General features: G+C 37.2%; 1 protein-coding gene across 1 annotated transcript in view; it reads right to left on the bottom strand.

Moving 5' to 3' along the window:
* Nucleotides 1–19146, bottom strand: part of LOC122810913 (chymotrypsin-like elastase family member 1) — a 32296-nt gene extending 13150 nt beyond the window's left edge. The window contains exons 1-5 of the mRNA XM_044082456.1: nucleotides 19107–19146; nucleotides 14132–14214; nucleotides 5053–5153; nucleotides 1626–1751; nucleotides 678–814 (exon numbers count right to left, since the gene is read on the bottom strand). Of these exons, the coding sequence (XP_043938391.1) occupies nucleotides 678–814; nucleotides 1626–1751; nucleotides 5053–5153; nucleotides 14132–14214; nucleotides 19107–19146 (487 nt within the window). The remainder of the gene's footprint in view (nucleotides 1–677; nucleotides 815–1625; nucleotides 1752–5052; nucleotides 5154–14131; nucleotides 14215–19106) is intronic.
* Nucleotides 19147–19371: the final 225 nt, after the last annotated feature.

The following is a 19371-nucleotide window of genomic DNA, read 5'->3' as shown; positions in this document are numbered from 1 at the left end:
CTGGTGTATTACTTATAAAATCACATCTTCTGCTTGCATTTTCTGCTCGGAAAGCCTTTTCTTCTGATTTTTAGATCATCCCACTGCATTATGAATGCATGCTGTACAAATAAGATGGAAGGCAGGATCTGCCGTAGCTGCATGGAAAACATCGAAGGTTTTGCGACCTGTTAGGATACCATGTGCATTTCTGTGCTTGTAAGGGAGCATATTTAAGGAATTAATCTGTTACCGGAGCAGGTGTATCTTCAGATATATCCTACTTCTAATGCACTTACAATGCATACAGTAATAAGAAATGCTTCATGTACCTAAGACATGATCATATTCTGTGATAATACACGTACCTAAGGCATAATGGTATGTATGATAAAAGAGTGTTATTATGGTTATGAAGATGGCCAGCAGCATGAAAAGAAAACATTAAGAGGAGCTTGGAAGATTCTCTGAGGAAATATAATCGTAACTAATGACTGGCAGAAGGCAGTAAATCAGTTTTACAAACGTTTTTCCCCAAATCATAATTTTCATTATTCATTTGTTGTTGTAGTAGACAACGTGTTGCATGTTAAATATACTTATTGTATTCCAGTTACATCCTGTTTATGCTCAGATGCACATATACACAGCATCACACCAAAATTATTTCTAAAAAGAGAAAAACCAGAAGCACTTACAGCGAGTGTATCCCCATCCTGTGATAATACATGGGTGGTTGTGAGAGAGGATTTCACCATTACTGGGCAGAGCAGCAAGCTGGACATAGCTATTCAGGACTGCATTTGATGCAAGACGCAGCAGGGCGATGTCATAACTGGAACACAGTGTGACAATTAAATGAATATCAGTGAAAGAAGCCCACTGTACAGTTACTACAAGGCAGTTTAAAACAAAATTCATACCTATTCTAAAAGGTCAAGAGTTTTAAACCTAGTAACCTACATATATTTCAATATTAATTAACAGGCAGACCATATCCATTGTTCATTTATATTTCAAACTACATAAATGTGACCACCAGTCCCTAATGGGCTTTATATGCCATTATATCGCCTGTCACAAGCACAAGTCTCCTGTGAGTTGCAAACAGAATTTTTCAACTCATTTTGTATGGAATGCTTCTGCAGAGGAAGGGAAGATAGCTAAAGGCCACTAGAAGGCAAAAAGACTGCTTTTGTTCAAAATAAAGGAACAAAATCAGTTTGTTTGAAAACAAAATGCTTCAAGCTAGGTTTAAAATACCATTTAAATAGACCAGGTAATGATAAACATAATTAAATATTCATTTAACACTTCAAAATAATTAAAAAAATCACAAAATTAACTTAGCCTTTTGTTGTCCCTTAGCCTCAATATAGACCAAAAGGACTATTCACTGTTCAAACTGTGAACAACATAGTCTTCTACTCAGCACTGCCAGCTAGCATCAACTTTTAATAAGATTTCTGCATAATCCCACAGTAAAATAAATCAATAAATAAACACGCATTCCATTAATAGAATCTAAAAGTGTATATCTGATATGCTTTCACATTATGGTACTTCTCCTTCAGAAATCTGGAATGTATTTTGAAATTGCATATAACAACAAAAGCAGTACATGAAATGACATGTAAATAACATACCCAGCAGCTACATTATTGGGATTCCAGTTTGCATGGATGAATTTGGCATTCACAGCGATGTAGGCCTCAGTTCCATCATTCTCGTAGATGTTATGGTCCCCAACTGCCACCCGGAAGGTGTAGCTCCTGTTAATTATTTATGTTTGTAAACATTAGATACACAGGTGTTGCTGTGTAATATGGCATAGTACATTTTTAGTACTCTTATTTACAGAATCTATACAGAATGTTATAACCATCACTAAAATAATTAAAATCAGTCTTACTTAACAAGCACATGTTTTAAAAGGTAAAAATCTGCAAAAAATGTTAATGTCTCTGAAAATATCAAGGAAGCCCTTTAACTAAAAAGCCATTCATAAATTTATGTTTGAGGAGGATTACTTTATCCTCTGAGGTAGCATTCTGCCTTTTTTGCAAATCAAAGTATTGACATATTTTGTACATATTGCTTGTTTAATGGTGGAACAACTTAGAACAAGTGTTTTCAAATTGCTGTATGAGATAATTAGAATGAAGGAAAAGAAGATCTATCAGGATATCGACATGTAAAGTACTTAATATATAACCTGTCAGATTTTATATTTCTTATAAAGTGAACTTTTTATCACATTATTTTTAAAAATTGGATCATTTCAAGAATATATCATCTCTATAACATCCTGGCTCATTTTTAAGAATATTAGGCTGTCTGGAAAATGTATGACTTAACAAACACATATTTTATAAGGTAACAAATCTGCAAAAGAGTGTTAATTTCTGCTGAAGATTATATCAAGGAAGCCCTTGACTAGATAATATAAATTTGATTGCATCTTTTATGTAACTCCATAAACAAACATTTTCAAGAACTGTAAGAAGTCATATAACTTGTAGAGTTGCCTTTGGTTATCTTACAGTGGGATGAAAAAGAGGAGATAAGTAAACAGTTATTCAAAGTGTTATCCTGCAATGCAATACTAGTGACTTCAGAGAGGTAACAAGTAATTTGTAAAGCATATAGGTGATTTATAGGTGACATTTTTTGTTATGTGGCTACAACTGCCTGTATCAAATGATCAGATTTACTTCAGAAGCATTAGATGCAGGACATCCAGATTCCATAATAGCTTCTTCCCACATGCTATCAGGCTGTCGAATAACAAATCCATAGCCTAACACACTACATGGGTAAAACATTATTTGTGTGCAATATGTCATTGTTGTTTACATAAACTCTGAATAGCTCACTTCATACGTATCTATCTGCACTAGGAAAACTGCAAACTGTAAGCTTTTGGTATATATATTGGTGGTGATTAAGTTTACATGTGTGCCTCTCTTATTTATTATAGTACTGTTTTTTGCATATCCTTATATTTCTAGTGAGTGTATTCCTGTTGTTGTATTTGTTGTGCTTCTAATACAATAGAGCTTTCACATTTGTTTTACTTTATTTACTTTTTTGTATCTTATTGTTTTATTTATTTTTTATTTTAATTTAATTTAATTTTTTTTAATTAATTTAATCTGTATTCCTTCTGTCAGCTGTCATTCATATGGTATTAGCCTGAATATTGAAAATTTGTGCAGTTATACACATTTTTTCCTCTGTGTTAATCTGTTTGGCAATGAAATTTACTTTGACTTTGAGATGGAGAATTCTTCAGTATTACCTGATACTTTCCTTACCTAAAATGCAACAAATAGCAGTGATATTACCAAGTAATTTCTGTTAGAAAACACAACATTAAATAATATTAGAAACCATCATACTCCCTCTTGAAAAATGGTCCCTGTCGCATTGAGTCGAACATGGGGAAACAAACATGAGATCACTTGCATTATAGCTGTATGAGCTTCACTGCTTGGGGGTAACTTATTGTATACTGATTTCCAGCTACTGAGAAGCAAAGCATTGTCACCTGAAATGTATTATGTGTTATATTTGGCTACACTACTGCTCCAGAAAAGGGGATTCTCCGAGCCTCAACTCCCCAAGACTCGATTCCCTCGCAATAATGGCTTTTCCATTTAAAATCACTGTCAGGGAATCATGCCCCCCCACCCCCACCCCGTAGTGCAATTATGGAGTTGATTATATTAGGGGACACAGACCTTCACATTAGTGGGCAGGTGTGTTTTTAGGAAGTTATTTTCAGTAGCTTGTTTTTCAGGGAGTAGAGGCTCGTGGGATTGTAATTCGTTCACTCATAGTGGAAGTTTTATATTGTCCAAGTTGTCAGCTTGCCAGAAAAATGTATGTTTTCTGTTTATGGTCAATCTCTTTTTTTCTCCAAGGTGCAGTGACTTCAGAATGAGAATAATAAAGTAAGGGGAGTATGGATGAGCTCCTCATATGGGAATTATGGGGGCGCTGACTCTGCAAAAATGTTTTTTCTATTTTATTTTATGCTCTACTTAACCATAAACTGTTTACCCATGAGTACATCTGCTTCAGAAGTTTATGCAACAGGGCTGTCGGTTTCATGGAATTATTGCAGGCAGTTGTGATATGATGACTATAGTCTCAGGCTTAATGTTTTTGATATTAATCATAATTATATAATGATGGTATACTGGTTTAGGGACAGAGATGGTACACTATATAAACCTTTTCTTATGTACCACACTATAGCTGCTGCCACAGACCACTGATAGAATCACTTATTCTCTGTGGGTTTACTCATTATAGAATGTCTTAATCATCTTTCTCTCCACACCATTCAAACATAAGCGTTCAGTGCATCTTACAAATGTTCTTTCTTCTCTTCCTGCACTGCTTGACAACTAAACACGTTTATTCATGCATTCTTTCATTTTCCAATGCCTGCTTCATTCTATATAGGATTGTGGGGAAATCCCAGCAGGTATTTGGCATAAGGAATTGATCCAATTTGAACCAGCTGTTTCACCATATACTCTTACTGCTGCATATATATGTAGTGTAAGTTTGGATGACCTTCACCAATTGGCATGTCTTTGGGATATAGGAAACAATAGGACGTTCTGCTACAGCCGTACATGAACAGAGAGGGAGAACAAACATACAAACTTTACAAAAGAGTAACCCAACCAGGACCTGAAACAGAGAACAGAGTTCTGTGAGGCAGCACTGCTAACTTCATTATTGTACAATCATTTTTATTTTTTATTGGTTCTGCCATAAATCATTCACGCTTTTTTTTCCCTTACTAGTGATGGAGAAAAACTTCTATTGAGGCTATATATAGTAATAATCTGGTAAGAAATATCATCAGAGAACTTCAAGCCAGTGATGTCCAAATCAAGTACTCTCAAAAATAATTGTAATATAATTGGAGGCACAATGCTGTGCAGAGTAGTAAAAAGGCAGTGAAACTTCATAGCCATAAGAAATATACTATGACCTACGAAATCCCTTTTATCCTTCTTCTTTTACAAGTATACTGCAGAAATAAATCCTTACCTGTCTACACAGTGGGCCGCGGTCATTACCCAGCGGGGCTGGATCAGGGAGCCCCCACAGGTGTGGTACCAGCTGTTACCAGACATGTACTGCAGAGAGATCTGTGAAGTGCAAGAACATGATATAATTCAGAGATAAATCAATAACTACATTTTATAAAGTAACAACGCAACATTAATCAACAGACTACCAAACGGGTAAGTGAAATCCATTTTAAGATATTTGTAACAGTTTGCTCAGAAGTACTTTCACTTCTAGCAGTGCTGGGGCACTTCATTCTGATAGGCCTGGTTGAAAACCTCAGCTATTTTTTGTAATACCTGAAATACCTGTAAAATTTCTTCAACAAGTAGAAATACAACTAAACAGCTTCATAAAAAAATTAGACAGACTTGGCACACATAGATTAGACAATGAAAATGGAGTGGAGCCTGAATTATAAGAAATATGAAGAAAGAAATACATTAAAAAATACACGTATGCAGGGAGAGAACTAAAGAAACGAAATATTTAAATATCAGCATGGACTTTACAAATACCGCAATGTTATAGCTTTCAGAAGAGCTTATCAAGAACAAGCTCACACAATATCAAAACTAATGGGGTTTGGAAAATGAGAGGAAACATTTGATTTTTTAAACAGAGCATGGTGGATACATCCCTATAAAGTTATGCTATCAACAACAGTAAAAAAAATTGAAGAATACATGGGACAAATATAAGGCAATTATTTGTGGAGTGACAGGTTGCAGGTTAAGTCCTTATATAGTATACTAGGGACACTCTACAGTGAGCCCGTGAACATTACATTTCATTAACCTGATGGCAGAATGATATAGTAAATCTGTCTTGTCTGCCCTTTAAGCTCTTTGAACATTTCACATTCTCTCCCTACCTTTCACCTTTCCCATGATCCACTTGTGAAAATGGATGGCAGAAATGATAAATAATGAACACCACAAAACAAGAAGTGAATAAAGGAGTTTGCGTGCAAAGCACAGTACACAACAGAATGTCCAATGGCTCCCAATGTACCTGGTCATTTAGAATACTAAAATACTACATTCCATAAGAAAAAATGCACATAAACAAACCACAGCAAATACTTTGTACTTCCACAAGGTACCTAATATTCTACAACAACAGTAAAACTCTTTTGCATGACATCAGAAAGTACAAATTTTGCTTTACTTTAAAACATTGTCCAAACACTATTTTACATTGTATAGAGATATTCTTTAAGTACTTAAACTTGCAAAGACTGTTATAGATATCATGCTATCTGAGCAATAGTAGCGCAATGACAAAAGTTAACATGCCAGTTTACTGTCACAGTCTTGAAACCCATTGTCCCAAGACCATAATTTTAAAAGATCAAAGTGCTGAAGACCACAGTATCAAACCCCTGGACTTTCCCCCTGCAGGACCCATGTTATCACTCATTCCTGGTTCCACACTCATTCAGGATGCATGTTAGCACTCATTCCTGGATCCACACCCCTTCAGGACACATTATCAGTCATTCCTCAGTCCACACCCGTGCATATTTGCACTCATTCCTAGGTTCACACTCCTAGGGGGATCCAGTATTCCAGATTTTTAAACATTGTTGTTTTCAACATTTTATGTTTTCAATATTATGGTCTCAGGATTATGGGTTCCAAGACTGTGGGCTTCAGTATTGTAGTAAACTTAACATGCCATCACATTAGATATAAAACTCAACACACTCATAAGCTTTGTCGCTAGGGAATGAAGGACTGCAACGGTCATCCCTCTACACAAAGGGGGACCATCAACAGACCCAAGGAATTATATACCCATATGTTTGGCTAGTCTTATATGCAAGGCCATGTTCAGAAATATCATAGAACTGATAAACAAAGTTCAGTTTTGTCAAGGGCCAGTCATGCCTACTAAACCTGGCAGACTTCTTCGAGAAGGTCACTAGAGCCATGGATGAAAGCAAAATAGTGCATACTGCCTACCTCAACTTGGCAAAAGCATTTGGCACAATACTTCACTCAAATATTATAGACAAGCTTGCAAACTGAGGCATAAATCCATATGTCATCCAATGGGTAGCCAAATGGCTCATAGACAGGGCACATGAAGCTAGGGTGGGGGAATCTACCTCCACCAACATGCATGCTACTAGTGGTGTCCCATAGGGCACAGTAATGGGACCCCTCCTGTCCATAATATACTTTTCTGTAATCAAGACAAATGTAGAGGGCCTTTGGATGACCACATTTGATGAGGACTGCAAGCTAGGTGCAATCATTGAACCCCTGAAAGATATATATATATATATATATATATATATATATCCTCCAGGAGGGTTTGACACAGGCAAATAACTGATACCAGAGTCATGGCCTAAAACTCAATGTAAGAAAATTGATAATTATACCCTTTGAGAAGATGACCAGCCCTGGAAATTACAGCATTGATAATAGTCCCCCTAAGAGTAGACCCAGTGGTAAGAAACTTGGGAACTCAGGATTATAGTAACCTAAACTTTGATCATCATGTTTCCATGATGATAAGAAAATCCTTCTACATGGCACAACTTATAAGTAAGGGTAAGGTATCCAGATCTAATGAGATCATTATCTTACTATACTCAGTCTTAATTAGAGCCTGCATGTCCTCCCCGCGGTCGAGTGATGTTAAAGACATGCAGGTAGGTGCGAGTGTGAATGGGAGTGCCTTTGTTGAATGTTGGGCATCAGTCTGGCAACTCTGCTGTAAAATCCACTGCCAATCATGAGCGGACCAGAGTTCCACTGTGGCGACCCCTAACCGGGAAAAGCTGAAAGACATTTTACTCAGTCTTAATTAGAGCAATAATCTACCACAATGCACCCTTTGCCATGTAACAGACAAGGCATTTGCAACAGCTGGAGTGGCCACAGAGGTTCCTCACTAAAACAATCCAAGGTATAAATAGCATGAACTGTGATGACTGCCTCAAAGCCCTGTTCCTGTACTTGGTCTCCTACAGACTATTGAGGGGTAATCTGTGCCTAACCTACAAGGCATTTCTGATCCAGCCCTGATGGATCTGATACACATTCACAAAACAAAATGAACTAAAGTTACTCAATCTAAGGATCTAAACCTCATCTGCGACAGAAAAAAAAACATGTTGGAGGGACAGGTATGTGTCTCAGAGATTACCCATTCACTGGAATGAGTCCTTATTCATGTGAAGCAGAGCTCTTCCTTAAACCTATCCAAATACAATTTGGACCAATAGATCGGAAATTGCAATTCACTGGCTTGTCACCCATGTTCCTTATGGATAGAGGCAACCTGTAGATGTCCTAAGGCACAAACATATACCAAAGCCATTCTGGTCCATGGGCATTGATAAATGTGAAAAATTGGGGCATGAATGGCTGGGCTTAAAAAGGCTCTAGGGCCATTAGACTGTTAATCTGCTAAGATCCCATGATTCTAAGAGCTGGTGACATTGTATCAAGCCTCTTCCATCCCAAATTCTAGAGCAAATTACTTCTTGACTTAAGAATAGCTGAAAGCTTATATGAAATTAAAACATGCCTCACACGGCACTACCTTCCCACAAAAGATGAATTGCACTGTTAGCTTAGTACTCTCTATCTGTCTTCTGCATGAGTGCACTCGAGTGTAGTAAGCATGAAATTACTTGTTAGTACTGGCACATTTTTGCCTGTGCGAATATCAATTATTGTAAAAATATTTTTTAGACTATGTAAGTTCTCTGTCACTGCTTCTCTAAAATGCATGGCTTCCTTCTTTGGATTTGTAAAAAACTTACATTCAGTTTTCATGAGGGAATACCAATTACTGTTACCCATATTATCATATTATTTGAAGTATCTGCTTACTGTCTTCCTTTCATACACAGGCCTCTTTCCTTAATGTATAATCTTGGATAAGGGCAATACATGCTGATTTTAGTGTCTGCTTGAACCAGACACCCTTGGGAACATGGGTTGAACTTGACTAGGCTTATAAGGGTCCTGATACCATTAGCCTAGTAATCTCTTATGATTCCATGGTAATGACTAGTTTTTACTAGTTTCAGTAGTTTTAATGATTTACAGTATTTGTCATTGTGATTCAGGGGCCTTTATCTACATCCCTGTCAAACAAAGACATAATTTATATCAAGTAATACTCTCAAACCCAGGACCATAACCATTAGAGGCTTGAGTACTCAATGTAGAATGTATATGTATATATATAATCTCGAAATAATGAAATCTCAAATTTCAGTATCTCGAGACCATGAAGCCAAAAATCCATAAAGTCGAAACCCCAGAAGTGCAAAATTTAAAATCGGGACTTTTATACTAAACATACCACACACACACAGACACAAACATACATCTCCCTACACATACACAAACACCTACCCGACATACAAGCAGCACCCCCCGCGCCCCCCACACCCTCCCTACTTAAATATAATCACTCTGAGGTCTCACTACACAGACAACCATACAAAAACACCACTACACAAGCTACATTCCCCTTGCACACACACATCACACTAACAAAACACATGGGCACACACTAAAGCCCCTACCCAAAACCCGTAAAACACAAACACTTACCTAACTCTCCAACCATCCACTCACACACCGCAACACCAGAACAGCTAATTCAAAATCTCCGAACTTCGGGATTTTGAATTTCGAGCTTCTGGGGTTTCAGTATTCTGTACTTTTGCCTTTCTGGTCTCAGGCTACTGAAAATCGGCATTTCAGTAGTTCGAGATTCTGAAGGGAACCCATATATACATATACATATATATATATATATATATATATATATATATATATATATGTGTGTGTGTGTGTGTGTGTGTGTGTTTGTATATATATATATATATATATATATATATATATATATATATATATATATATATATATATATATATAGTAATGTTATGTTGTGCAAATACACAGCAATCTGAAACTGTGGCCAGCTACTGAGTGCATTGTAATCTCCAGCTTCAGAAACAGCTCGATTTTGCAGAAAAAGAAGGAAAAAATTGTAGTGCAGCAAGCAAAAATAAAAATAAAAAAATGTTCTGAATACGACTGTATACTCAGTAGCTGCATGATTACCTTCTTGAAATAAGGAAGAGGCTAAAACAGCCCATGCATAATGCAAAAGAGTTTCAGAAAAGTATTATATTATAAAATTACTTGTGCAGTATGAGTCTGGGGTGAGAGCCACCAGTTTTAAATACCAAGCAGTTCATTTCAGCTTTTTTCAGATAGTGTGTGTTTGAACATTTCAAAGCTACAATCACATCATTAACTTCTGAGACATTAATGACTGAAAATTATAGAAGGTAATAAACAGTGAATTTTACATGTAATGATTACTAAAAAGAAACAAACTATTACACAGGTTTTTTACCATGGTGCAGGTGGTGCAGCGGTTAGCGTTGTCACCTCACAGCAAGAGGTTCTTCGGTTCGATCCTCAGCTGGGGTGCCTTCTGTGTGGAGTCTGCATGTCCTCCCTGTGGCCGCATGGGTTTTCTCTGGGTACTCTGGTTTCCTCCCACATCCCAAAGATATGCTGTAGATGGACTGGACACTCTAAATTGGCTGTGTGTGTGTGTGTGTGTGTGTGTGTGCCTTCTGTGGAAGGTTGGGCACTGGGCTGGCAACTCAACACCGTAAAACTCCACTGCCAATCATGAGTGGACAGGTGATCTGCTGTGGCAACCCCTAACCGGGAAAAGAAGAAGAAGTTAATCACCTTAATAACAATGTACAGTAAGTGTGTCCATTACAATGAGCCGAAATAATGGAGCAACGGAAGTTTTTTTAACTAAAGAATTGTGTGAAGAAAAAGAAGCAATTTTTGCATAATGGTGCAGACAAATTTCAGTGGAAGTATTTTGAGTGAGTTTAATATGCTTAATCAAAAAGGAGCAATCAGTGAAAACTATACTATATTCATACATATATAACACATGCACAGATACACACACACACACACACACACACACACACACACACACACACACACACACAGACACACACACACACACACACACACACACACACACACACACACACACACACACACACACACACACACACACACACACTAAATGTGGGCAGACACAGAAAGCCTGGGATTCACAGACAAGCACAATGCAGCTTTTTATTCTCTGCCAGAGGCAGCTTTTAACTAATCAGCTGTATTAACATTAACTGACGATAATCACTCACATCCTGCACATGCCAGCTACATGTGATAATTAGCACTATGCTATGCGCTATATGTCTATCTGCATCACCCACACCCTGCACACCAGTAGCATAGCTTGGGTGGGATGAGAGGGACAACAGACCTGAGTGACAAGTGTTGGGGTGTGTTCAGCTGATCCAGATCTGTCTTTAATGCAATACTGACTTTTAAAAGACAGTATTGCATCTGCGGTCAACCCTGAGGGTTGTAGCACTCTGTGTGTGTTCTAAAATCAAGCAGTTTGCTGCAGTTTAAAAGAACAAGTTATGTTGTGTAAATACACAACAAGCTGAAACTATGGCAGTTCCAGTTGCATACATTTACATTTGCTACAGTTTAAAAAGAAGATTTTTTTTAAACTTAAACATGAACACCATAGTTCTCTGTGCAGGCAGGTTATAAAGTGTAGCAATTGTTTGCTACATTTGTAGCAAACAGTTTGCTATAGTTTAAAAGAAGACATTTTCATTTATTTATTTATTCATTTACTTCTTTAATAAAAATAAGTTGAAGGAGGGTTGGGGCAGGGTACAGAAAAAAGACCTGAATGGCTGGGGCTGGAGGGAGAGGGGGTGTTGTGCATCTGGCCACCTGCTTGGTGCGCCAGTAAAAGGAAGGTCTGTTTTTTGCACTTTAGTGGAAGAGCTGGGGGTGTAGATCTAACTGTAGTGAGCTGATCACTGTGATTGGCTAATTACAGTGAAGTGCTTTTTTTATTTTGCTGTTCACTTGAAGAGCTGAGGGGGTCGGGAGTTGGTTCATAGTACTGGTACAGGGTGCTGGTTGAACCAGCTGTGGTTCTACTGTACACAGCTGCTACATGTGATACTTAGCACTGCATTTTGCACTATATGTGTAGGAATCCCAGCCAGTATCTGTTACATATTGTCATATACTGGTGTATGAAAAGTGTTTATTTACTTAACAGAATAATGCAGGAGCACTTAAACAGTAAATAAAAGGTATGTGGATAAATGAAACACATGTCTGAATGGCTAAAATGTTGGGGATATTCATCCTTTTATCCTATCATGCATGACTGAAAATGTATTCTATAACAAATTATATTACAGATGACAGAAAAAATTGTAAATATTGCTAAATATAAGGGTACCAGAATCAGCAACACCAGTTAAACCATCTGAGATATCATTCAGAGAAATTGTAAATGTACATGGTATTTAAACTCCAAATTCTTAGCAGTTACATAACAGTTTAGGTTTCATAAAATGAGTCCTATGAAACAGTTGGAGAGGAGCTGACAGATGTATTATGACAGAAATGCATGTGGCATATGCTAGAAACACCTATCAAATAGATTGCTCTCCAAGGATGATCTGTCACTTAAGCATAATTTTGCCATAAACCATAGGGAATGTGTTTTTCCCTAAACTGCCTGTTATCCATCACTACTGTTGTTAGTCACCATTCTAGAGTAAATGAAATATGGATTGCCAACTAGCTCACAGATAACACACATATAATCAAAAGAGAGGAGGTTACCTTCACAAAGAGACCAGTCACCAGTGAAGTCCTCCAAGGTTCTGTACCAGGATCTCTGCTGCTTGGCATATACTTTTCTGAAGTAAAAAAACATCACAAAAGGGCTCTGGCTGACTAAGTCTGCAGATGACTGCAAGCTAGGGGAAGTCATTGAATCCCCCAATGGCTTAGCCATCCTGTAGGGATGTTTGTCTCAAATAAATTACTGGTGCCAAAATCATGGACTGAAACTAAATGCTAAAAATGCATTATTGTATCCTTTGAGAAGTCATCTACTCAAGGGAACTATCACATTGACCGTATGCTCCTAAGACTTGACCCAGTTATTCAGGATTTGGCAACTTATGTGGACAGTGACCTAACTTTTGACCAACATGTGTCTATTGTTGTAAGAAAGCCCTCCTATATTGCACAGCTTATAAACAAAGGGATTGTGCCTAGATATAGGGATGTCATTGTTCCCCTTTACTCAGCCCTCATTAGACCAGTCATTGAATATAATGCCTCCTTTGGCACGTATCTGTCCAGATACATTCAACAACTGGAATGCCCACAGAGATACCTTACTTAAAGGATTCAAGGCCTAACTAACATGTCCTACATGGACCAACTCAAAACCCTGTCACTATAGTTGGTATCCTACAGACTACTAAGAGGTGACCTGTGCCTAGCATGCAAGGCATCCTCTGACCCATTACTGTGGATTTACTGAACATAAGCAAGTCAAATTGTATCGGAAATACTTGGTCAAGAGATACCTAAACAACTTCTGCAACATCAACAGAACAGTTTGGAGGGACAGGTATAGCTTACAGAGGTTATTGATGCTGTAGAACAGACTCCCCATCCTCACAAAATAAAGGTCATCCCTGTCCCTATTCAAGCACAACTTAGATCTATAGATGGGAAACAGAAAATTTACCCCCGGATTGCACCTTGTACTACTGATGGTCAGAGGCAGCTTCTAAATGCTTTATCCCATGCATGGGTTCCCTCAAATTATCTATGGCATGAACCCAGTTATTGTCATTAGTGTTAATATAGAACTATCAATCACAGGATGAGAAACTAATCTATAACCAAATAGGATATTTCAAGCACAAAAAGTAAAACTGGATAGGCTTAAAATGGCCCACAAGGGCGGCTAGCCTAGTACTTTCTTATGAACCTATGGAGCTGTCCAAAACACTTCCAAAACACTACCACTTCCCTAGACAGTAGATAAAATAGTTTTGTAAAATTTAACATACAAAATGGGCTAATGACATTTGTGATTTCTATATATGCATTATGTAAATATTTTTACAAACCTGCCAAGGCCAAGCATTGCGCGATGCTTCTGTTCCACCAACAACCCGTTCCATTTCTTCTATGTACATTTCGGAGCATTGTCCTTTGTGTCAAATATAAACAAAAATATCTGTATTACTTTTCATCTTAAATGTAAGACATATAACATATGTGTGCAATCATTGTCTATGGGGATGAATGACATTGCACATTGAGATCTTCACTGATAATAACTGCGCAACAAACACCTGCTTGCAAGCTAGTGATTGGAGTTCTTCTAAGGAGACCATCTACTGAGAGCACCAGAGAAGGACTGAATGTAGTCTAATTTTTAAAATATGTTATTAAGTACAAAGATGTTTATCTGCTGGAGGATATAATTTAAACCAGGAAGCTGACTGCAAACTATCCATGAAAAAAAAAAGCAATGGCTTGAAACCGATTTAATGGTTTAGTCCAAATGGCCAATGCCCATTTACATTTCAGGACAACAAAATAAAAAGTAAAGCATACAACAGCTCAAATGATTGTGCAATATTTAAGTGCAATATAGCACAATACATAAAGTACAATATAAGACTCCGTATACAAAGTTTTAAGACACTCTGACAAATTAAAATCAGACAGTCTTATGGGACAATTTATATAAAAATGAGTTTATTTAAAGTTGTACAAGGAAGCAGACTAAAACTATCTAGAGACTACAATACATAACAACTCTTCCAGGTATAGGCTATTCAGTCATTGGAAGATTCACTTAGAAGTGGGTCATACATTTACGCATAATGGGAAGAATACAAAAATAAAAACTATGCTTTGATTTGACTGATATTTTCAAATGTGGAATAAGTAGAGATAACAAAGAGAGATATGAATGAGATAGGGAATTGGAGGCAAACTAAGGGGTGTGAATAAGTTATCAAAATGGGTCATACAGGGTATAGACAAGTGAGAAAGAAGAAGAAGAGGTTAACATAGCTATGAAGAGATGTGTAACTCATGATGAGGGTTAAAGAAAAGACTTTTAAGAAGTGGAAAGTATGGGGGGGGGGCAGAAGAAAGGTACATAGAAGGTAAGGGCACCTGAAATTAGTTGGCTAATTAGATGGTTGAAGATGTCCAAAAGAAAATTCAATTTTATAGACACTATTTTGAAAGAAAGGAAAGGCTAATGTGGCTGTTCTGATCAAGAATGTAATAAACATAACAAGAACATGGACCAGGCAGTAGTATTAAATTATTATTCTGCATCTGCATTTACAAAGCAGTGAACATATATCAGGATGCAGAAAGATAAGGCAGAAAAGGAACTGGTTAACTTAAAGAAGGGCTGCCCAGGGGTCCCAAGACTATAGGCAGTGCTCCAGCAGAACCTCTCATCTAGGTACTTAGTAATTCATTACATAGTGCTGATGTTGCTGGGGGCTAACAGTGGTAACAATGTACATGGGAGGAGGTAACCAAATCCTGGAAAATGCAAGCCTTCTAGCAGCAGTTGTAGAAGAATCATAGAAAAATCTTAAAGGGCAGGTTGGTTGTTTTTTTGGAAAATGATAATCTCCAAGATTACAAGCAACATGATTTTCTTTCCAATATGGGGAAGCCTTAACCACTTATATGAATGAATTATTACAGAATCTGGTAAAGGAATCACAGTAGTGCTGACATATGTGAGTTATCAATGGGATCAAACCCAAGGGACTGTAATGTATCATGTTTAATAGGTAGGGTACAGACAATTCTGGTGAAAGACACATCGTCGAGAATAAGAGAGTTGACTATCATTGTGCTACCGCTGGGACTGCCACTCGGTCCGCTGCAGTTCACCATGTTCAAGAGATGGCTGAAGGTGTAGAAAATAGAAGGGGTCTCTATTTGTAAGTCACACTGTTTCATTAATGGTGGAAAAGCACAAATATTTAAGGAAAGATGGGTAAACTAGCTAGGTGGACAACATAACTGTCAGTGCTTTATGGAAAGAAATTCAGGGAACTGACCCTCTGTCATAACAATTCTATATCGGGATATCTATTAGAGAATGAGGGATTAAAGGCAAGAGGTCAGCAAGGTAAATACCTATGAACCTAAAATAATCACGGGATGATATCACACTATTTATTTATTTATTTACTTTTGTTAACCTGGATACTCCGACTGGGTGTTAGCCCATTTTCAGTGGACTCCTGGGGAAAAGCCCCAAAAATACAAATAGTTAGCATAATAATAAATAAATACACATCAGGTAAGTAACAATTAGAAGGTAAAAAGTTACATGATATAAAAGAAAAGAAAAAAGAAAAATAAGAGTTCACTAGCAAGTTAATAATAAAATGATTCAAAGTGTAAGAGGGAAAATAGACTGCAAGGAAAGAAAACAAGTTTGACAAAATTAGAAGCATAAGATATGAGCAATTGACAAAAAGAAATATGTAAGCAGCAGATAAGAAAATAGCATAAATGACTGAGGGGGAGACAATGAAGAAGGAAAGCTAGGAGACAAGAAGAAAATAGAAAAGATAGAAAGAAAGAGGAGGAGAAAAGTGTACTAGAAGATTAGATGGAAAAAGTATACAAGAGAAGAAATGGTTTATAGGGACAGAAAGGGAAATAGGAAGTTAGATAAGAGTATAACAAGAGAGAATGCATTAACCAGGAGAAGAACATGAACAGAGCCAATTAGAAAAGCGGTAGTCTTTTAGGAGTAATTTGAAATGTGTAAGGTTGGGATTGTATACTATGACCTGAGGAATGGTATTCCATATTTTGGAGATGTAGCTAGAGTACAGAGAGTCACCAGCTTTACTTTTTAGACTTTGAGACTTGTAGTAAGAATTTGTTAGATGATTGAAGAGTACGATAGTTAGTGTAGGGTTTAAGCATTAGCTGCAGGGAGGGGTATTTTTGGATTGATGGACAAGTCTGTAAGCTGTTGTTAGCTGAAAGTAAGTTAAGCGATGGGGAGGTTCAAGCCAGTGAAGTTGAAGTAAGGCTGAGCAATGATGTGATCTATGTGGAGAGTTAGTAGCAAATTTAGTAATTTTGTTATAGCAAGTTTCAAGCTTAGATAGGTCAGTTTTACTAAGGTTGGTGAAAATGGGAGAGGCATATAAGTAAGGTGGAGAGGAGGTGAGTTCTGGCCAAATCTTGTCTACATTTTGTTTTAAGAAAAGGCTTGAGTCTGTAGAGAGAACCAAGTTTAATATGAGTATTTTTAATAGACTGAGTGAGATGAAGGTCAAATTTCAAACTGTTATGAATGAGGACGCCTAGTAATTTTGTCTGAGGTATAGAAGAAATTATTGTGTTGTTAGATGACTGTATTTGAAAAGTAGTAGGGGGATCCCATGATTTGCAAGGATAAAATAACATAAGTTTGGTCTTATAAGGATTTAGAACCAGTTGTGATTCAGATAGCCATGATTCAACTGATAAAAAGGACTGCTGAGTTGTAGAAGCAAGCCAATTTAAGGAAGATGCAGCAGGTAAGGGCTGAATCATCTGCATATAGAACAACAGAGGCTAAAGGTGCAGATGAATGGAGTGGGTTAGTGACAATACTAAAAAGTAGTAGACCTAAAATAGAGCCTTGATGAACACCTGAGTTCACAGGCAGAAGGGAAGAGAGTTCCTATTGCCATTTAATGGCTTACTGTCAGCTAGACAAATACTTATGAAAGCATGCTAGAGCAGAGGAACTAAGATTAAATGTGGCATGTACATTGAGACATTTTTAATGAGAAACTGTATCAAAGGCTTTAGAAAGATCTAAGAATATGGAAGACACAAATTGACCTTTATTTCTGTATTGGTTTATTATGTTGGTGAAACTAAGAAGAGCATTAGTCGTGCTATGGTGGGGACGAAACCCATGTTAAGTATTGGTTAACAGGTTGTTAGAGAGAAAGTCATTTAAAAGCTGCTGGTGGATACATTTTTCCAAAATTTTAGAGAAGGGAAGGAACGGTATGGGTCTGTAGTTAGAGAACTCAGTGTAGTTCCCTCCTTTATGTAGGGGAATAACATAAGATGTCTTCCATTTAGAGGGAATATAGTGTTCTAGAATGGAGCAGTTAATTAGAATTGCAATGGGACAAGCAATAGCAGGGGCAGCAATTTTTAGGAAAAATGTGGGTAGATTATCAGCTGCAAGAGATGTGGAGAGATGTGGGTTTATATTTGAAGAGAAGTTTTTTATAGTGACAGTTTGAACACTTTTGAAGGAAAAGTGGTTGCTATTTTACTAGTTACTAGTTATTTAGGTTACTAGTTTTAATCATGAGCAGTAGACAAATACAGCTGTAACAATATCAAACAAAATGCTTGGATGTATTCTAACAGGCCATGAAGAAATGAACCTACTATATCAGTCAAGGCTCATGGCTCCTCTCGACTAGTGTGTGTGTGTGTGTGTGTGTGTGTGTGTGTGTGTGTGTAGGTGTGGAAGACTCACTTGAGACAAGAAGAGATAGGAAGTACATGATTTCAGTGCATAGAGTTAAGATGAGAAATTGTCAATGAATGTCTCTGAACTGAAAAGTCATGGGGGAAGAAGAAGACAGTACATGTATCAGATTGTACGGGCCAACTTCTCCATTGATCTGAAAAAGTTCTTCAAAGAAAGTTGTGGACCCATGGAATGGTCTACCAGCAAGTATTGTGGTTAAAAATCCAGAGAAAGGTTTTCAAAAGAACATGGAACAAATACAGAAAGAAAGAAATGGAGGATGAGAAGTTGGATTGTTAAGTATAAAAATAGGCAGACTTGATAGACTCCTAACCTCCTTTGCTGTCAAAAATAATGTAATTCAGATGCACTACACACAAACTTCTGCTATAAGTACATCTTAGCGTGTGTCACATATGTAGACTTCCTATCCTATGGCCTGAAGCTAAAGTAATCTTGGCAGTTTATACATTGTTCCATATTTCTAATTATAACAAAAATGGATTGTAAACAATATCCAGAATATACTCAAACAAAAGAGAAGTGCTTACCCAGAAGGACACAAGCTGCGAGGATTAGGAGCCTGAACATGGCTGCAAACCTGGTGATAATGTCTACTCTGATGTACTGAACACAGACTATCCTTTTTATACTACTCTATGCTATCATGTATTTAAATGATTAGGTGTTAGTTAAGATATTGCTGACTGCAGGTGACATTTCCACCTGTGGCACATTTCATTAGCAACTCAGATGTTGGGATGAAGTGCAGGTGACACTGTTTGCTTTTTCTGATAACTTGTCATTTTTCACATT

Source organism: Protopterus annectens, chromosome 9.part0 (assembly GCF_019279795.1).
Source record: "Protopterus annectens isolate FY-2018-M chromosome 9.part0, PAN1.0, whole genome shotgun sequence".
NCBI classification, from domain to species: Eukaryota; Metazoa; Chordata; order Ceratodontiformes; family Protopteridae; genus Protopterus; species Protopterus annectens.
The sequence above is the reverse complement of the archived record's forward strand: the minus strand, read 5'-3'. Positions and strand labels throughout refer to the sequence as shown.